A 21,171-nucleotide genomic window follows, 5' to 3' on the forward strand; every position below is an offset into this window, starting at 1 on the left:
ACCCTCTCTGCCCATTGCTACGGGAGGGAAATATGCCAAAAGACAAATCAAACACTGATTACTCTCTCATTAAACTCGATGACAACTGCCTAGGAGGAATTATCCATGTTCACACGGGAAAGATGAAACAAGCTGAGGAACAGTAAGTGACTTGCCCAAAGCCCAAGGTCACATGGCCTATAAGTGAGGTCGCAGGAACTAATCACGTCTGGTGCACAGCCTCCCCACTGCAGATACAGAGGCTGGAGGGGAGGTAAAGGCAGCTGCTGGGACCTGGGCTGGGGGTGTGAGGGGCTGCAGAGAGACTGGGAAGAACCATCATCACAGTGATCCTCCAGGCATGGTCCAGGGGACCTTTAGTGGCCCTGAGACCCTTTCAGAGGGTCCACAAGGTCAAAACAATTTTCATGATACTAAGAAGTTATTTGCATTTTTCACTTTTGTTGTCTTGTGAATATAGAGTGGAGTTTTCCAGAAGCTCCGTGAAGTGTGATACTGCAACAGAGCAAATGTGGAAGCAGATGTGAGAATCCAGTGACCATCTTCGATCAAGCCCCAAATTAAAGAGATTTGTTAAAGTGTAAAACAATGCCACTGTCCTCGTGAAATGTTTGCTTGAGGAAACATAATTATTTTTCACGAAAACATATTATTTAACGTATAATGGTTTTTTTAAAAATCATTTTAAAGTTTAAATATTTAAAACCTTTTCAGTCTTAATATGTAATATGGTAAATGCTGACAGGAAAAACCTCCAGAAACGAAAGCTCCTTGAGATTCTCTAATATTTACAATCGGAGGTGCTAAGACGAAAAAGTCAACAGCCACTGATCTACTTCTACAGTGCTTGCTGGACATGGCAGAGGGTGGCTGTGTAAATGGCCCAGGACTCGGACCCCTAGCTTCTGGCCTCTGCTCTCCCCAAACCTAACCTGCTGTGTGACGAGTCTCTGGACCTCTCAGAAGAGTCATTTCTCTACCAAACTGAAAGAAGAATGTGCCTTACCATTTCACAAGGTGGGTGTGGGAGACTGGCAGGGACCCAGGAGTCTGCATGGCTCCCGAGAGGTGCCAGTGTGCTGAGGCCAAAGGGAAATCATGACCATGCACCGCCAGTGTGCCCGCCTGACAGACCCAGACCCTGATGGGTGAAGAGGGTTGGGGGGCAGGCTCTTCTGGTCAGAGCTGGGCCAGCCAGCAGAGTAGGGGACTGCAGGCGTCAGGCCCACCCTGAAGCCTGCTCCGCCCTTGGCTCTGGGTCCTATCTGCCAGAGCCGGTGGGCCTCCGCCTGCAGCCAGATGCTGGCATCTCTGCTCAGGCCCTGTAGTCTCAGCTCAGGTTTCAGAGGGTGTGGAAGGAGGCTGTGCTCTGGGTGAGAACGTAGCTGTGTGGATCAGGTTGTCCTCGACGGTGATGAGATGGCGGCTTGCACATTCAGGCCACTGAGCAGAGCACGGGAGGTCTCCTTGGCGCCCTGTCCGGGCTTGGCAGAGAGTGTGGGCCATCAGCTCCTTTCAGGACCCGGCAGTGGCTCTGAACCCCACTTGGAGACTGGGCCCTGCTAGCTGCTCCAGTGACACCATCTGCTCCTGACTTGATTTCCATTCTCCCTGAACTTGTCTCCATTCCTCCTGGGTCCACCATGGGCCTCGAGTTCAAATTCCCAACAGGCTCCTATGTCAGCACGTCATGTCACTTCAGTGAGGAAAGCGCCCGTGGAGCAGAGCTCACACGTGAGTAAGGCTCACACCAGCTGCCTTCCTCTCCAGCTCCTGTTCCGGGGCCATGCCCCGTGACATGTGCTGTAGCTCAACCTGCAGGTGCCTGACAAGTTCTGGGGACCGGTCAGGGAGGGCCTGAGCTCTGGAGAGAATGGGGCCGTGGAACTCTGGAGGGCCTGCAGTGTCCAGCCACTCCCCAGGTCCCAGATTTGGTGTATGCGATACTAGAAGGCCTCTGGGTGACTGCACAGGGGGGCTCCCTGGCTCTGGATCTCCACGTGTGACCCCAAGTGACTCCCCTAAGTCAGCTGTAAAGTGGGCATGATAATCACAGCCTGTCCTACTTCTCAGGCTTGGGGAGAATCAAATGCAACAAAAGGCAGGAAAATACTTTGTGATCTGTCGGCGATGCGTAAACTGTGACGGTCCCTGTAAACGGCTGAGTGCTTGGGGGCCTGATTCCATTCCACTGAAGGGATATCCCTGTCACATGTGCAGGGCACCCTTTTAAGTGATAACAGGACAGGGGCAGCAGTGACTGGAGTGGAGGGCCAGGCAGCAATGGGGGAGAGAATCCTGTCTATCACTACAGAGGTGGGGTGATTGAGACCCCAAGGGTGTCATCCTAGGAACTGGACCCTGGGTCCACAACCCTCCAGGTGACGGCTTCCAGGTGGCAGTAAAGGTCAAACGAGGTCTTCCTCAGAGCTAAGAAGCAGGAGAGGTGGACATTGGTCTGCAGGAACAGGGCCCAAAGGTCACGTTCATGAAATAATTTATCAGAGATAAATTTATCAGAGATACCTGTCCTACAGGTGGGTTTGTGCTAGGAGCTGGGGGAGACCTTGCGGCTGCACGGCAGGGAGCCAGACCCAGGCCCTCCCTGCAAGCAGCACCTAGCCTAAGTGAGCAGAACAAGAGCCAGGCAGTAACAACACAGGGCGGGTGCGTCCTGAAGGAGTAGGCCTTACTTAGGCAGAGGAGGGAGAGGCTTCATGATCTGGTGAATTAGAGCAGAGGGCAAGGATGGGGTCAGGGTGGTTCAGGGCAAGTGGGGAGTGGCCACCGGTAACAAGAGCCCGGTTCACGGAGCCCTCCCAGTACCCGAGGCAGCAAACTACAGTTTCCACTGCTGTCGTCTCACTTAGTGCTTACTGTCACTCCGTTTTAATGGTGAGAAAACAGAAGCTCAGAGCAGTTAAAGGACTTAACAGAACTGCTAAGTTGGGTAGCTGAGATGGAGGAGGTAAAGCTGGAGATGTGAGCTGGGAAGATCGAGAGGGGTTCCGTGTGCCTTGTTCGGGAGCAGGTGCCCGGCCACTCAGGCAGTGAGAGGCCACTGCGGTTGTCGGAACACGGAGGCACCAAGGGGAAAACTGACAGCTGCTGGGGGACAGATTCCCGGGGGAAGCCTGGAGGCAGGGAGGGCAGTGCTCGGCACTGCGATATGGCCGAGGCAGCAGAAGGAAAAAGAGGGGTCCAACATGAGAACCATGTGGGTGATGAGAAGATTTGATTCTTCCTCAATGGAAGAGTCGGGGTGTGTCCCAGGTTTCGGGCTGAGGGGGCTGCCACTTGCCGGGAGAGGGTCAGGATGGGGGAGAAGGGTGTGGCTGTTTGGGAAGGAAGTCACCACTCATGGCGGCCAGGGTGACACTAAGAAGGCAGATAGGTTTTTTTAGTCTAAAGCTCAGGTAAGCTGTGTGGTGCTGGAGAGACAGACCTAGGCATGCAGGAGTGGAGAGGCGACCTGAAGCTGCAGGAGCGGGTGAGCTGGCCTAGGGGAAGGCCCTGCCCGTGGGGCAAGGGCAGGGTGACAAGGGCTCCCCGGCTGGAGGAAGGAGCAGGGGAAGGTGAGGCCTCCGGGAAGACAGGAGTGAGAGGGAAGCCAGGGAGAAGGGGAGGAGCAGCAGCCAGTGGAGTAACGGGCAGGCGCCGACTCACTGGGCAGTGAATGGGTGGCACAGGGCCTGGCATACAGTAAGCACTGCATAAATACTTGATGAACAAGCACGCAAGACAGTGTGCCTTCCCAGAATTGCTGCCACGGGCAGTCAGTGCCATTCTGGGGTGGAGGCCAGGCTTGCAGGGAAGACCATCTGCCTGTTTGGGGAGCCTGCCTGGGCGGACTGTGGGGAAATGCAGAGGAGCCGAACCATGCCGGCCACTGGGCAGCGCTGGGCAGCGGTTGCAAATGCTACCGGACCATTTCCTGCCTTGATTATGGCTGTTTTAATTAACTGCGTTACAGCTGCCTCCATCTTGTTGAGTTTTAATTAAATTAAATGAGCTAACACTTCGTAGGCCGTCTCAGGCGGCCATGGCTAGGGCCTGAATCCTGCCCTGCTGGGCAGCTCATCTCTCCCTCCTCCCCTGGGCACTGCAGGGGTGTCTACCTGATGGGAGGTAGCAGGGAGGGGCTGGAACCCCAGAGAGTGGCAGGGGCACCTCTAAAGCCTGCAGGGCCCTGAAAGGGTTAGAGTCACGTCCTCCTTTGCAGTGTTGACATCACAGCTGACGGGCAGCAGGGGCTCTGGTTGGTGCCGGCCATCTTGCCTGAGCCCACTGGCCTGCAGCTAGCAGGAGTTTCTGGACCAAGGTCTATCGGTCCAGCCCTTGCTGGCGGCAAATGCAGAACGCAGCTAAGCTGATTCTGAGCCTCCTTTCCCGCCTGCGCCGTTCCCACAAAAACTGAATCAATTATCCTGGCGGGAGCCTCAGAGGTGGATCGATCAATGGGGCGACACCTCCTGCCTGGTCATGACGGCATCCTTGCTCCCGGGCCTCCGAGCTGGCTCGACTGAGATATCCAGAGGAGACAGGTGGCCCTGGTGGCCAAGGGATGGCAGCAAGTCCTCCTGGCTCTAAGCTCCTGAGGTCCAGCCTTTTGAAGCCTGATGCATAAAGCATCTTTGGCCTCTTGGCTAAACCCTGCTGTCTGGAGAAGTAAGGAGAAGCATCACGAAGGCCCCCTCGCAGGCCAGGCTATAGGAAAAATAGAGGACGAACGCCCATAGAGCACCCCTGCAGAGCCCAACGCTATGCTGGGGCACATCACTCATGCTGCAAGGAGCCGGGATGGACCAAAGTCTAGACTCTGATGATCCCAGGAAGGTAAAAGAATCACCGATGACTAGACCTCGCTGTCCAGCTCTTTCCTGGGCCAGGTGGGCCTGTACCAAGATCTGGCCTGCCCAGTGGATGCCCTCTGCATGGCTCCAGAAGGTCGGCCCCAGGCTGAGACCTCCTGTGGCTCCCAGGTATCCAGGCCCAAGAGGGAAGGCTGTGCTTAGTTTCAGCTGGACACCTTTCCTAAAGTCTGTGCAGCCCCTTGTCCCTCACCCTCTGCTCACCTGAACGCAGCTGCTTGATGCGGCCATTGCTCGTGGCAGGGTCCACAGGGAGGAAGTCCTTGAACCAAGAGATCTCTGGATCTGGATTCCCGCCTGCTGCACACAGCATGGTGGCTGTGCGTGCCTTCTCCACCACCTTCAGCTGAGGCCCCATGTCGATGGAAGGGAAGCCAGAGGGCAGCTGTTCCTCTGCAGACAAAGGACAGACATGTGAGTTAGGGCTGGCACTGCCTGCCCTCTAGAACCCTCTGCTATGGGCAGCTTCTCCTGACTCCCAGGTTGGATGGCACCCTCAAGACCCCTGTCTCCCAATTCCTGACTTTTAAGGGTGGAGCCTGCTCCACGTAAGGACTGGGGAGTCCTGAGTCCCACTACCCAGGCCTGCCCTCTCTGGGGCTCAGGCGGGGGCGGGGAGGGGCTACAGTGGGGCCCGTCCTGCCCTGTCAGGGAGTTTCCAGGTCTGAGAAACAATGCCTCAGAGGGGAGATGTCAGCACTTATCTCTCTGGGCCCCGGGAAAAACAAGGATTGATGCTCTGCTGGCCACAGCAGAAAGTGCTATACAGATGCTGGGCTGCACGTGGCCCACAGCTCGTACGGCAGCACCCAGAGCCACAACTGAGCCCAAAAGCCCCCTGTGCTGTCTAATCCCCATTCCCTCTTCTGCACGTGCAGTGTCCCCTCCACTGTTCACATCTAGCCTCTAGCTCTACAGCATAGCAGAGCCCCACATCACAGCCTGAATTCTGGACCTGACTCTGGGTACCCCCTGCCCTGCCAATGACCCCTCACTCAACCCCTGGTCCTGACCCTGACCCATTCTCTACTGCAGTCGTGACCCTAACCCTCGTCCCTCACTCACTGGGGGCCGTGGTCAGGCCTGGGGACCATGTCAGAGCATGTGGAGGCTAAGGAGATAAAAAAACTCTATGAGGAGTTCACCAAAATTTGATGAAGGCAAAACCCTTCCCTGGCTGCCTTTTTCCATCTTGCCAGGGGTTGGCGACTCACATAAGAGTCAGTTCCCTGGAAGCAACAGGTATCAGCGCATCCTCACTCCTGCTGCACCTAGGCTTCTGCACACAGCCCCTGAGGGGCTGCCGGCACAGGCTCTGGACTAGCACAGGCCACATAGGGCTTAACCTCCACCACTAACTAGCTCTGTGACCTGGATGCATTACTAATCCTCTCCGTGCCTCCATTTATCTGGAAACAGGGTTCAAGTGCCTACCTTGTAAAGCCATCTTGAGGACTACATCTGATGATGTATAAGTGCTGGGCAGTGTCTGACACAGAACCTGCACCAATGAATATTAGCTGACGTTATCATTATAACTAGCAACGGCTAAGCCACCAGGGCAGACAGGTACCAAGGCTAGGGCCTGGGGCTGGTGAGAGGTCCTCCCCACCAGAGTGTGTGTGTGAGAACTGGGCAGAGTCTCTCCGTCGGTGTGGACACCAGGCACGCCCAATAGAGGATGGGAACACTGTCAGTCTTCCTCTGGGGCAGGGGGCGGGGGCAAGGCTCTATGGTGGCAGCAACCAGGATATAGCACCGCCTGGACCTTCCTCTCTTGGGCCCAGCACAAGATGGATGTGTTGGGACACTTGCTGAGGTCAGGCTCCTGTGCCGGGAAAAAGGCACATGGCATTCTCAGAAGCGATTCTAGAAAGTAAAGGCTTGAAAGGCTGGTTCTCCCTCTAGACTCTCAGGGAACCAGGGGGACTGACTGGGGAGGCAGGCAGGAGAGGAAGCTGGAGGAGCCCCAGTAGGCAGGGGCAAAACATCCCTCTATCTGCTGCTAGATCCCAGGAGAGGCCCTGCTAAGGTTCCAGCATCCCAAATGCCCTCTGGGGCATCCCAAAAGGACTGTGGCCCCCTCAGGAGAGGGGGGTCTCAGGCTAGGGAGCAGTAGGATTCCCAGCACGGCCTTGCCTCCTCAGCCTCTCCCAGTAGCTGGCAGGATGCTTACTTCCCCATCTGCAGCCCTATAAATTCCAGATGTGAACCCAGCATCTCCTTGGCTGTAAATATGATCCCACTGTGTCCTGACTTTCAGCTCTGATTTTTAAAAGGAAAATGTTAAACAGTGGCAGGAAAAAGGAAAGTGGCAAGAAAACACGACTTGGGAAATACCAAGCAGGAAGCAGCCTCCTTTGGGTCTGCTGTCACTTGCTTTCACAGAAAGGCCAAGGCAGAGGCCCAGCCTGAGGGGCCCGCCCCCTACACCCTCCTTGCCCTTCCCAGCAGCTGAGGGACACTCAGGAGAGTGAGAGCCACCCTAGCCCACCAGGGTGCCAGTCCTGAATCCTACCCTGCTCAGTTCCTCTGAGCAGTGGGGGCACAGGGGTGTCAGGGCCTGCCAGAGTTCGGGCCCAGGAGTCGGCTGGTCCCCATCTCCACCAGCAAGGTAGATCAAGGGAGAAGGGAAGAAGCGCAAACACCTGCAGCCCCGTGTCCCGGAATCTACTCTGAATTCCTAACACGGGGAAGGTCTTGGGGATTTACGCCAAATTAAGGACAATTAATTTTCCTCCCTCAATTATCGCGCCCTCAATGGCTCCGTCCTTGGCTCAGATCATGCCTCAGGCACTGCCGCCAGAGCCTAAAACGGGCATGTGTGAAGAGCTGTCCATAAAACAGCGGGACCCAAAAGCCAGTCCCTTGTGCCAACTAGGCTTCTAGGCAGAACTGGGAAGGCTGCAGTTCTGCACCTCCAGCGGGGGAAGCGTGTCTCACAGGAGGACTCCAGCCCCTCGAGAGTGACCGCGCTGCTGTCTCTTCCTTCTACACTCCCCAGGAGGCCTCCGGCACATTCAAATGTAGCCAAGGTCAGCAGCTGTTTACTGATGCCTGTCGTGTGTCTGGCCAAGCTGGGCACTAGGCACGCTGGTGTAAACTGACCCATCCACTGGTCCGGCACATTTATTCTCTGCACACCCCCAGTACCCACAGGGATCAGGTCCACCATAGCCTGAAGCACTGAGGCTAAGGACCAGGGCGAGTCTTTCAGTCAGACTTCACACGATCACTCCAAACCCATCAGCAATCAGGAAAACTGAGGCTCGGATATGAGAAGTAAAAAGTTACAGTTATGGAGCATTTATTATGTTCCACGCACTGAGTTAAAATGCTTTAAAAAAATGAGTTAATCTTTGCCAAAACCCTATGTGGTAGATGAGTGAACGGGGGCTTAGACACCCGCCCAAGGTCACACCACTAAATCTGAGGTAGGGCCGGGACGACCCCCGGGGGTGGGACCCCGCCCAGGCAGGGCTGGGTCCTGGGCTCTCGGGAGGGGCGGCCCGGGGAGCAGCGCCACCATCCTGCCACATACCACGCCCTCCGACGGCTTCAGGGCTCCGCGCTCCACAGAAGCCCGCTGCACACAAGCTGCACGCACCCACACCCCGATGTGTGGTCATCGAGTCCCCTCAAAATCTGTCCCCCCCCCCCCCCCGCGGCTGCGGGTGGAGGGAAGGGCTCCTCCCCCTCCAGGCCACCCGGTAACCATGGCAACGCGAGAGGCGGGCTCGCGGAGGAAGGCTGCGCGTGCCCGCGTCCCAGCGGGCGCGCAACCGTGATTGGTCCAGGCAGCTGCCGCCCCTCCGGCCCCCGTCTGGGTGGAGCGGGCGTGCCCCTCCGGGACCCTGTTCCTCCACTCCAACTCCCCACCTCTCTGCTTCCCCCCCCCCCTCCCTTAGGCTTCCTTCCCGCTCAACCGCCCAACCGCTCAACCGCGTAACTGGGGTTCCCTACACCTGCCTCACAGCTCAGCCAGGCATTTGCAGTGTCTGTGCCTCTAGGGCGGAAGCCCTTCTGTTCTCTGAAAAGGGGGTCCTTGGGAGAGAAAGAGAAGTCCATGGGGCCTTTAAGGGGCTTCAGAGGTACCAGGGAGCCTAAGTCTCTACAGCTGTCTGTGGATTTCACCTGCACGCACAGGTAGGGCGCACACACATTCCCAGGGCTCTCCCGCCAGGACCACTGTCTGCGTACTTGGGGTGGGTGCGCAGGAGTACATTAACGGCCCCTGCACCAAACTGCACTGGTCTTTAGATACTGCAACGGGAGGTCTAAACTCCTTCCCTGCTGTCCCCACTGGGCAGAGGAAGATGACAGGGTGTGTGTGGTGGGGGGAAGGGGGTGGAGGGAGACTAAGGCTCAGAGAGGGGTAGACACTTGGCCGAAACCCCACAGCAATGGTGGAGCTGCTTCAAATCCATGACTCACCTGCTATCTTGGTGGCTTCCTGGAGGAGGAGACAGTCACAAGAGTACTAAACCCTTGAGCATGGGAGGCAGGAAGAGATTTCTGGGGGGAGGGAGAGACTGCCCAAATAAAGGCTAGGGGGAGGGTGGGGGGCCAGTAGTAAGGTGAGGCTGGTTGGAGCTAAGGCAAATGTTGGGGTTCTGACAGATGAGGCCAGAGTAGGGGTGGACAGGGGATGGGCTTAGGCTGGCTGCGATGGCTGGAGGAGGGAGGCTGCAGAGGCCCCTACAAAGCACACACAGGTTTCTTTGTCCAGCTCAGCCTGGATGCCTCAGGCTGAGTCTGGGCCAGAGGGAGGGGGCTGCACCAGGGAAGCTGACAGATGGAGACGCCTTGCAGGGTCCTGGGGCGGGCAGCACCGTCTGTCAGCACGACCTTCTCACCCGTGTTTACCCAGCTTCATGGCGTCTCTGTGCACACGCAGGCACACATCGGCACACACGTACACAGGCTCCCTGGGGTGGCACCATCTGCAAGCCTGACCTCCTCCTCTGTGCATGAGTGTTGGGCCTGGCCTCACCCTGTCTCTGAACACAGACACCTAGAAACATGCACAGCCAGGGACCCACAGAGATATACATGGCGAAAGAGACAGGTGCAAAAATAGAAACCTCCACACGCGTATGGAGGGGCACCTGCAGTGACAAGCACCTGTGGAAACAAGACTCATGCAAGCAGATCCAGAGGCAGTGCACACAGGCACTCCACACACATGTGGAAACATGCAGTCAGAGATACACGTATGCTGAGGCACGTGTACCCAGAGACACGGGAAATGCAGAGACGTGTAGAGAAACACGAAGAAACGTCATGAGTAGCGGGGCAGCTGGTTCCCCCAACCCCTGTGCACTCTAAGGAAACCAAGGCCACCTTAAGCCTTGTCCCTGAGGCAGCTCCATCCTTTGCAGGGTTGGGGCCAAGACACCACCTATCAATTCAGATGCCTTCCCCAGACCTACGGTCTCCCCGTCTCCCAGCTTCCAAGCAGTAAGCGGGGGCCTAGGGAGCCTTGGGCCCATCTTCCTTCACAGCTTTCAGTCTCCATTTTCAGCTTTTTCTAAGAGAAAACTCCCACCTCTTGCAGCACTCAGATTTCATCAAACTTGGCATCTTAAAAGCCTGTTTTGTTTTTGAATCTGAGCTGTTTGGGGCCTGTCAGCAGCGAGAGCCCAAGAGTGGTAGTGAGAGCGGAGAGCAGCCGTGGCCTCCCCCTCCTCCAGGGCTTCCCTGGCACCTCACACTACCCTACTCAACCTGGTTGGTGAGGCCTCAGGGCCACACACACTCAAGTGAATCCTGGGGCTGTCCCTGAGCACACACCTCAGCAGCACTCTGGCTTCCCGGGCCCTGGCCCAGGCTGGACTCAGCTCCTGGGGTTCCCCACCAGGAAGATTCTTTTCATCCATTTACCCCCCTAGGTTCAGACCACAGACAGCCTCCCACTTACTCCTCAGACCCCGCCACCCCCACTGCTTCTGGCCAGCTCACCAAGGTCAACCATGACTCCACGAGACTAAATTCAAAGGGCACTTCTCAGTGTTCATCTCGCCTGACCTCTCGACAGCACCCCGCCCCACTGACCACTCGCTCCTCCTTCACATGCCTGTCTTCTCTCCATCCCCGCAGCCTCACTCCAGGTCTCTCTCCTACCTCTCAAGCCCCTTCTCACCAGATTCCCAGGGACCACCCCACCACGTGCTGCCCCCCAACATGAAGCATTAGCCAGCTGGGGCTCCATCCGGGCCCTCTTCCTCCCTCTTGCCTCTGGCTCCCTGAGATTTGCCATTTCTCAGCCTTCAAAACGCCATTTCCAGAGGTCCCTTGAAGTGCTGGCAAATCTGCACAAGCCTCCTGGATTCTTCCGCCTGGATGCCTACACACGCCTGATACAACAGATTTCTAACTAGACTCGTTGACTTGCCCTTTCAGACCTGGTCCTGAACCGTAGAAAATAGTACCACCATCTACCTGGGCCCAGAGCCATAACCCACAGTTTCCCACCTCCCCAGTTCCATAGTAGCCAGGCAGGTCACCACTCTTTCTCCACCGCTTCTAGCCCATTCTCCCTTCCTCCCCTTCCTGCTGCCTGGGTTTAGGCCATTACTGCCTGTAAGGCTGCCCCAATCTCTCGCTGGTCTCCTTTCACCCTGCTCTGCACCCCCAGGGACCTTTCTGAAGCATACATTTGATCATGTCATTCCTCTGATTAAAATCCTCTCTCCCCAGGCAACCAGAGGGAGGCACCTTACTAAGGATGGAGACTGCACACACGGGGGCATTTAAAACCTCCAACTTGGCTAGCTATTCCCAGAGCTGCTGGGCTCCACTCTGTGGTCATGAGTCTGTGGGAGAGGGGAGCCAGCAAGGAAGCCAAACACATAGTAGGGCCTTGTAAGTACCTCTGAGTGCAGGAGTGGGGAGGAGAGGCAGGCTGGGCGCAGGGGAGGTGCCTACTGCCTGTCTAACAGAAGAGGCAAGTGTACTGCCTATACCACAAGAGGACCACTCAGAAGGGAGTCCACTTGGGCCCTTGGAGAAGGATCAAAACCAGAGAAGATGGGGGATTCTAGGTACCAAGAAACCCAGAGCCTGACCTTAGGCCCTCCTGGCAGTGCCCACCTACCTGACACCTCTCCCAACCCCATGCCTAGGGCCCAGAACTTTCCAGGAAATGGCTGCAGAGCCTCATGTCTGCGGGGTCCCAAATGCTACAGTGGTCATGATGGGGGATGGGAGGTGTGTGGAAGGATAGGTCAGAGAGACCACAGTCACTGGACCAGAAAAGCATGTAGGTCATGCCTTGGCTGTGAGGGGAGGGGCAGGAGCTGGCCTGGGTTCTAGGCCTTCTGTGGCTGCCAATTAGGGCGGTGACAGGCCCAGCTTCTGCAAAACCAGCCTGTTACCCAGACACTTATGTAGGCAACAGGGAGAGGGCACAGCCTGCCACTTGGGAAGTCATCCTCTGCCTGTGGTAGCTCTTTATCCCAACGACCCCAACCCCAAAGCCAGGCCTGGGCCAGGGGCAGGGAGGAGGGTGGGGCAGGGAGTGCTGACTCCCTGGGAAAACACCCACCCGTCCTGAAAGCAAGCTCCCTTCAGGGTCTGCTCTGGGTCCAGCACAGCCCAGGATCTCAGGACAGGGTCATATGTTGCTCATCAGCCCTCTTGTCCCTGAGGCTGTTTCCAAAAGGACTGAGTATGGGGGTGAACAGTGAGGGGGGGCGGTCTCAAGAGGTCCTTCATCACCCCACAGGTCCCAAAGCCAGCCAGGGTCAGAGCCACTGCAGAACCCGGGGGTCCAGGCCCAGCACCGACTGACCCCCTACCCCAGTCACTGTCCCACTTGCCTAACGGCATCCCCTGAGCCTATCACAAAGTAGGCAAGACCAGACACACTCCATGTGTGGCACCCATGGGTGGTATGGTTCTGGTCAGTCGACTGGGTGAAAAAAGGTGAAAGGCAGCCTGGCCTTGGTAAGAAGAGGGGAGGAAGAAGTGGGGTCCCAAGGTCTGGGCAGGATCTCTATCTGGTGCACCCTCCCTCCTGGCTTGTCTGCACAGGAAGTGCTGAGGAGCTACTGTACTCGAGAACAGGTCAGCCTGACCACTCGGTCCCGCGTTCATCCCTGTCCAGCCGTCCTGCCTGCCAGCAGCTCTGAGCAGGGAACCCGTGGGTCCGAGAGACAATGAGCCCAGATGCAGCCTCTCTGACCATCCCCCCAGTGTCAGACCGACCCCCACACATTCAGCTCAAGATGCTTGTCGCCCACCACACCCCACACACACACTAATGCGTGCACACACACACAGACACTGCATGGTATGGAGTGTATACCACCTACTGTATACACACCCCCTACAGTGCTCATGGGCACACAGGCATGCACACAGGCACACACAGTCCACTGCGCACCCCGTGCTGTACATGTAGCACGTAAGGCACACACCCGCTGCATTAACACCATGCCACGCACCTCACACAATGCCTTACCCTGGCACACGGGGCACCCACAGCACACACAGGGTGCCTGTAATCTGCTGCATCCATGATCACAAGGCAAACGCTGCCACCTGCACTCTGAGCCGGGCCCCTCCGGGACAGAGTCAAAAACAGCCCATTCCTGCTCTTGGGCTCACCTGCCCCCCCACCCCAAGTCCTCCACCTCTCCCCCTCCCCTTCCATCACCCTCCAGAACCTACCCAAGTCACCAGGGCCCTGCCCACATCTCTGCTGTCTGGCCTCCTCCGGGGCTTTCCTGACCACTGTCCTGCCTGGCTTGGAACCCACTGGCTCAGCTGAATCGTAACCTCCAGAATGAGCTCTAAGACCCTCACTCCCCCCACCTCCTGGAGGGAAAGGCCAAGAAGCAAAGCCTGCCTCCCCTCCCCCTCCCTCCAGAGGGAAAATGTCAGATTCTCTGTCTCAGTGGCGGCAGCGGGCGGGTTGGAGGGGGAGTGATTCAGCCGCTGCCTCAAGAGTGCGGAGTGAGAAGAGCTTTTCCTGCCATTACCGGGCGAGGGAGAGGCTGGCGCGCTAATGGCTTCAATTACCACTCAGACAGGAACACTGGGCGGCAGGGCCGTCACAGCCTGGACAGGCTCACCCCCAGTCAGCTTGTGCTGGGCACCCCTACCCCGTCCACAGCCATGGGTGTGGGGGGAGGGCAGGCAGCCGGCTGCACACCACAGGGCAGCTGGGGCACATTGGGCCACACCTGGTCACACGGGGAGTGGCAGTCCTGTCGGGGAGCTGGGTGCAAAGGCCGGGACCAGGGAGAGGCTCAGGGAGCCTTAGGCAGTGTGGGGTGTTTCCCGAGTCACGTATGGGGGAGGCTGGGCCTGTTGCGGAACAACACAGGACAGGGGGGAACAGGACCAGACTCGCAGGCCTGGGCTCCCTTTTGGGGGTACACCAATTCCTCCCCTGAGCCAGGTCGCCGCAGGCGGCCCTCAGCCACTCCTCTGAAAAGCCCAATGCGCAGTAAGCATGACCGTGTACTGGTGCTTTTGGCCTACATGCAGTGTGTGACGCCAGAAGAGGACTCCACTCTTATTCCTGTCCCCCAAACCAGCTTCATCCTCACCCCAGGCTTCCTGAGAACTTGTGGTGGCCTCCCGGGATTGGCCCTGGCTCTCCTCCCAGTCACACTATCCTTTCTCCCTGCTCCCTCCACACCCCCCAACTTTCCAGGCCTGCACAGGAGGGCAGGGAGGGGTGGGATGGTCGCTGTCTGGGCTGCTTCCTCCTGGCCCCACCTCCTGGCCCCTTTGAGGCCTCCTACTCCACTCCTTTCTGCCAAGCCAGGAGCCTGGTCAAGGTTACACAGACCAACACGGTAAGTCAGCATTTCATCTTCCTGGATGGGTGTTTCAGGAGGAGGAGGGGCTCAGAGCTCCGCCCTCACAAGGGACAGGAGCACAAGCAGGGCAGGGACCTGCCCCACACTCACCACGGACCTCCTCCCACAGCCCAGAAACACAAACAAACCCCAGACCCCTGCTAGAGAAACCTTCATTCAAGAATGCCCCTCAGGACGGAGGGGGTCCCTCCAAGTCTGAATCCCCTCACTTTCCGAGCCTGAAAGACCAGCTGTATCCTCCCCAATCCTTTAAAAAACAAAGCTGTCCAGGGCAGTGGTGGGGTTAGGAGAGTGTCCACAAAGGAACAGGGGCACAGAAGCTCTGGCAGGGGCCGTGGGGGGGGGGGGGGGCGGGGAGTGGAGAGGGGTGGATTTCTCTTTCAACACTAACCCAGAGGTCCTCTTTCTTCAACATGACAGTCTCAGAAGATGCCCTCTTGGGCAGGAGCCACAGTTCTGGCCCTTCAGCCAGATGCCTGGATGCCAGGGTAGGACAGAAGGCTCCCCGCTGGGGCAGATGCCAACAGGAGGGAAGGCAAGGCTGAACTACTTGTCCCCTGGTTAGAGGACAGAAACTGAGCTCAGGGCGCTTGGCAACCAGTGGTCCTGGCCCAACGCCTGTCCTCTGGGGCCCTGCTCCACAGGGGAGTCCCCTCCATGGGAATGGACCATGGGGCCGCATCACCTGGATGATGCCATGGGAGCCAGGTACCGCCAGGATGTACAACTTCCAGCACAATAGCAGCTACCGTTCGCTGGATCCTGCAAGGTACTTTACATCATATTCAATCCTCCAAATCAGCTTGGGCAGTAGGTATTACATCCCCATTTACAGGTGGGGCAGATGAGGCTCAGAGGCATAGTTACTAGTCAAGGTCACAAGGTAAGAGAGGAAGTGGTCTGGAGCCCCTGCTCTTAACCACTGTCTTCCACTGCCCCTCTAAACTGGAGTTCCCCCCATCCCTCACCGCCCACAGGAGACACACAGGCACGAGGAAGTTACTGAATGGATGCATGCGAACACATAAAGCCATAGCGTAAAAATGGCCAATGTGAAAAGATGTTCAACTGCTCTTGTAATCAAAGAAATGCAAATTAAATTGAGATGCCATTTTTTGCCTATTAACTTGGCAAAGACTTTTTTTTAATGATAATTCCCACTGCTGGTGAGGATATGCAGAAAAGAGGCCCTCTTATGCCCTGCTTGGTGGGAGTGTAAACTGACACAATCTTCTGGAAATACTGAAAGGCTTAAAAATTCATGTGTCCTTTGATTCAGCAATTCCACTTCCATGAATCTAGAATAAGGAAATAATCAGGAAGGTGAACACATCTGATCTGCAAGAAAGTGTATAGCGCTTTGTTTATAAAAGCAAAAAAAAAAAAAAAAAGGGGAACAACGTATGTGTCCAACAATAAAGGAATGGCCAAATAAACTGAGGTACTTCATGTGATACCTACAGCCATTAAAAATAATGATACAGAATATTTAACGGTGAGGAAGATGTTCATGATGTGTTACGTTAAAAAGTGGTCTACCAATGAGGGGCACCTGGCTGGCTCAGTCAGCGGAGCACATCACTCTTGATCTCGGGATTGTGAGTTGGAGCCCCACATTGGGTGCGGAGATTACTTAAAATCTTGGAGGGGCGCCTGGATGGCTCAACCAGTTAAGCGTTGGACTTGGGCTCAGGTCATGATCTCACCGTTCATGGGTTCAAGCCCTGTGTCAGGTTCTTTGCTGTCAGTGCAGAACCCACTTCAGATCCTGTCTCACTCTCTGCCCCTCCCCCACTTGCACACGCGCGCGCGCGCGCTCTCTCTCTCTCTCAGAAATTTATTTTATTAAAAAAAAATTTGTTTTAATGTTTATCTATTTTTTGAGAGAGACAGAGACAGAACACGAGTGGGTTAGGGGCAGAGAGACAGGGAGACACAGAATCCGAAGCAGGCTCCAGGCTCCGAGCTGTCAGCACAGAGCCCGACATGGGCCTCGAACTCACGAGCTGTGAGATCCTGACCTGAGCTGAAGTTGGGCGCTCAACCGACTGAGACACCCAGGTACCCCTCAGAAATTTTTTTTTAAATAAAATCTTGGGGGAAAAAAAGCAGTCCACAAATCATTGGGGAGGGCCCGATCCCACTTTTCTTATACAATTGACCCTCCCACAACACGGGTTTGAACTGCACAGGTGCACTTATATGTGGACTTTTTTCAATATAGTATAGGACTATATTTAAATGTATTTTCTCTCATGATTTTCTTTTAAGTTTATTTTTTTAGTAATCTCTACACCCCATGTTGGGCTTAAACTCACAACCCTAAGGTCAAGAGTTGCATGCTCTACTGACTGAACCAGCCAGGCACCCCTCTCTCATTTTTCTTTTTTTATTTAAAAAATTTTTTTAAATTTACTTATTTATTTTGAGAGAGACAGAGACAGTGTGAGTGGGGGACAGGGAGAGAGAGAGGGAGACAGAATCCCAAGCAGGCTCTGCACTGCCAGCGCAGAGCCCAATGCAGGGCTCGATCCCACAAACCATGGGATCATGACCTGAGCCACGCCAAAACCAAGAGTCGGATGCTTAACCGACTGAGCCACCCAGGAGCCGCTCTCATGATTTTCTTAACGAGATTTTCTTTTCTTCATCTTGTTTTATCCTAAGAATACAGTATATAATACATATATAAGAGATGTGTTAATTGACTTTTATGTTATTGGCAAGGCTTCCAGTAGACCATAGACTATTAGTAGCTAAGTTTTGGAAACGTCAAAAGCAATATGCAGATTTTCAACTGCTTGGCAGCGGTGGGGAGGGTTGGCAAACTAACCCCTGCACTATTCAAGGGTCAACTGTATATATAATGCCTGCACAGAAAATGGGCAAGGAAAAAACCAAATGTTACTGAAAATAACATCTGATTTTTACTTTTTTCTACGTGCTATTTCATATTTATCAAATTTTCAACAGCCAACAGGTATTGTTACTGCAATTTTTTTTTAAAAAAGGCAACAATCAAGGCTCTATTTTGAAAATACACACAGACATATTCAGACTGATGAATCCATTGTGGCTGGGGACTGATCATGTCACTCCCTAGCCCGTGGCTTCTTACATCCCCAGGAAAGTGTTCAATTCTTAGCCTGGGCCTGTGTGATCTGCCCTCTAACCTCCCCAGGTCCATGCTGAATGGTTTCTCCCCCGGCTTCTCTCTGTGCCCTCAAGCTCCACCCATCCCCCAGACCAAACTGAACTACTCAGAGTTCCGTGAAAATTCCCTTCTCTCCTCCCTCTGGGCCTTGGTATATGCAGATGCTGTTATTTCTGCCTAGCCCCCCACCCCAGCTCCTACTTATCCTTAGGACTCAGCTTAGATAACAGCTCCCCCTCCTCTGTGCTCTCCTACCCCCCTGGCTGCCCCCATAGGACTTACTGGAAACTATATCAAGGGCAGGGCCCTGGTCAGATGCCCCCTGGACTTTACGGCAGCATTAGGGAGTATTTGTGAATGAATGCAGCAACCATCAGGTGAGAAGACACTAAAATCCACCCACGGAGTCCTAGCCCCCAGCCTAGGGCCCTGGTTCATAAGGGAACACATCTCTCTGAAGCCCACTGCCCCACAGGACAATCAGATCCACCGCTACAAGCCAAGTAACCCAAACGATACATAATTGCAGCCCCACACCTCAAATCAGACCTCAGACCCAAACCCTACCAGAGCAATGCCATGGCTCAACAGGACATAAAGACACAGCTGGCCTCGGCGCAAGCCAAACAATCCAGGCCAGATCCAATGACCATCCCTGTCCACTTCTGACCTTTGCTGATGCCAAGATGGCCAGTTTTCCTTTCTGCCAAACACACACCCGCCCATGGCAGGGACGGGGCTGGCTGACTGGCTCTTCCCACACGTCATTCTACCCACCCACCATGCCACGTTCCTCTCCAGCACGTACCTTCAAGCACTGAGAGCTTGGCACTAGTGTTGATCTCTCCCAGACTGTTGGTGGCCGTGCACTCGTAGATGGCTTCATCTCGTTGCGCCCGCAATGGCTGGATCCGCAGCACGGACCCTGCCCCATCATCAAACTCAATCACCTGCCAGAGGACAGACACAGGGTCACAGTCTGCTCAGGATCAGACATCCTCCCACCTCCAAAAGGCCCCTGAGGAGGAAGACCAAGGAGAGGGGATGTAGGACCAGACCCCAGAATAGGAGAGGCAGACCCTGAACTCTCTGCCAGCCCCTTCCTACCCAAGGTCTTACCTCAAAGCGCTGGGAGCTGACTTTCTTCCCCTTCTTCATCCATGTGATGCGTGGCTTGGGCTCCCCTGTGGCTTGGCACACAAAGGAAGCCACTCCTCCCGACAGCCCAGTCTGGTCCTCAGGGACTTTAATGAAGACAGGTTTGCCTGGAGAGATGGAAACACCAAGTCACCATGACACAGTCACCACCGACATCACCAACACTCCGCAGGTGGCAGTCATGGGGGGGGGGTTGTGTGTGTGTGTGGCAAGATCTATAAAGAAAATATGAATAGTGACACCTAACCCTTACACAGTGCTTACTATGTGCCAGGCACTACTCAAAAGAACTGCAGTATATGAGGTGGGTGCTATAATCACATCCGCTTATAGAGAAGAAAATCAAGGCACAGAGAGGTTAAGGGATTTGTCTAACATGACACAGCTGGTTAGTGGCAGAGCTGAGATCTGAACCCAAGAGTCCTGTGTCTGGAGTCCATGCTTTAACCACTATACTACTCGCTGTCTCCCATCCCCCATCAGTTCCAAGCAAGAGGACAAAGGCATGCTGAGTGCTGCCTGGAAGAGCCCCAGCACCTCTCAGACTGGTCCCTCCCCCACTGCTCTCCATCTGGGGGATGGTACCTCCATCTACCCCAAGGCTCAAGCCAGAAACCGTGATTCCTCCTCTCTCAGCCCCCACATACCAGCAGTCCTGAAAGGCCTAGACATTCCACCTCTTTAAGTGTCTCTGGACGTCTTCCCAGGTGAATGCTTTCCTGTAAATCTGCCCCGCCCCCACCCCCACTGACTTGGCTATTGCCTTCTGATAGCCTGTACATCTCCCCGGCGTGTCCACTGGGAGGTAGGGGAGGGGAAGGAAGAAGGGAGCTCAGACACTGTACTGTCATGCCCATATCACCTTGGTACACACACCAGGGCTGACCTGGAGCACCTGTCCCTATGAATCCCACCCCCTGGCGGGGGTCACAAGACCAGAGAAACCTGCTTTTCATTAAGATGTAGCAACGCCTCGTTAATCCTGACAGAGGATCCATTTCCTATTAATCAGGCCAATGAACAGCTCCAGAAAGGCTAATACCGTGAGAAATGACCTTTCAGACCACCTGCTCAGTACCAATGAGCCCAGGCCTGACCTGATCTCTGGCACAGAAACACGTGTGTGCAGTGATGACCATCCCTCGCTAAGCACCCACTCCGCACCAGGTACTTTATCTCATTTAGTCCTTCCTCGTTGTTATCACCAGTTTATAGGCCCAGAAAGGTGAAGTCACTTGCCCAAGGTCACACAGACAACGAGGGGCATTTCCGAGGCTTGAATTCAAGCCTGTCTGACTCCCAAACACCTGGTACAGAATAGTGGGGCTTTATGAAGAGCAGGGTCAGTGGTGTGCTGGGGGAAACCGGACCAAAGAAGATGGAAGGGTGAGCGGGGATGGTGAGAAAGTGGAGAGAAGAGTGCAGTGACCATTTAAAGGAGACTGGTTGTGATGAGAAGCCACAGAAAGGATGGCACCTACAGGGGGTAAGGGGTCCAGGGAGGCTTACATCTTGGTTTCTTTCTTGATTTCCTAAGACGTGAAAGACAATGTTTAAATGCTGCTGGGAAGGAGGAAGCAGACAGGGAAAGCGTGCCGACCCAGGATCCAGTGGACAGCGATGGGCGCAGTCCCGCAGGAGGGGAGGGTCCGGGGACCAGCAGGGTCAGCAGTTACAGAGTAAGAGGGCTTAGCCTTGCATCGAGCAGGAAGGGAACCACTTTATCCAGCACCCAGGGGCCCGGCAGGCTCTGCAAGTTTTATGTAATTTTTACGCAAGTCACTCATCATCTCTGAGCCTCTGTTTTCTCATCTGCAAAATGGTGCCAGGGCCCACGGGTCTGTGTGGACAGAATGTGATGAGGTCTGTCGAGGGTGTGCACAGACATGACGGTTGGTGGGTCCTGCGTGGGAGGCAGCTGCTGCTCTCACTTGAAGTCTTAAAACAATGATGTGGGGGCACCTGTGTGGTTCAGTCAGTCAGGCGTCTGACTCTTGGTTTTGGCTCAGGTCATGATCTCACAGGTTCGTGACTCGAGCCTCATGTTGAGCTCTACCCTCAGCGCAGCACTTGCTTGGGACTCTCTGTCCCCCTCTCTCTCTGCCCCTCCCCTGCTTGCTCACGCGCGCGCTCTCTCTCTCTCTTAAAAATAAAT

General features: G+C 55.2%; 1 protein-coding gene and 1 long non-coding RNA gene across 18 annotated transcripts in view; one reads left to right on the top strand and one right to left on the bottom strand.

Moving 5' to 3' along the window:
* PTPRF (protein tyrosine phosphatase receptor type F) overlaps positions 1-21,171 on the bottom strand; it is an 87,866-nt gene that overhangs the window by 45,278 nt on the left and 21,417 nt on the right. For 16 of the 17 annotated variants that reach the window (XM_053896373.1, XM_053896340.1, XM_053896342.1 and 13 more), the window contains 3 exons: positions 18,978-19,123; positions 18,667-18,808; positions 5,076-5,264 (listed from right to left, as the gene is read on the bottom strand). In XM_053896373.1, coding sequence (XP_053752348.1) covers positions 5,076-5,264; positions 18,667-18,808; positions 18,978-19,123 — 477 coding nt within the window. Of the gene's footprint in view, positions 1-5,075; positions 5,265-8,412; positions 8,506-18,666; positions 18,809-18,977; positions 19,124-21,171 lie in introns of those variants that run through there. The other variant, XM_053896363.1, reaches the window with a different exon arrangement.
* On the top strand, positions 15,092-21,108 carry LOC128775320 (uncharacterized). Its single transcript, XR_008419965.1, has 4 exons — positions 15,092-15,473; positions 19,500-19,723; positions 20,029-20,183; positions 20,554-21,108. It is a non-coding gene; the product is annotated as an uncharacterized LOC128775320 (long non-coding RNA).

The sequence above is a fragment of the Panthera pardus genome, unplaced genomic scaffold (genome assembly GCF_024362965.1).
Source record: "Panthera pardus isolate Hobbes unplaced genomic scaffold, ASM2436296v1 HiC_scaffold_11, whole genome shotgun sequence".
NCBI lineage: Eukaryota > Metazoa > Chordata > Mammalia > Carnivora > Felidae > Panthera > Panthera pardus.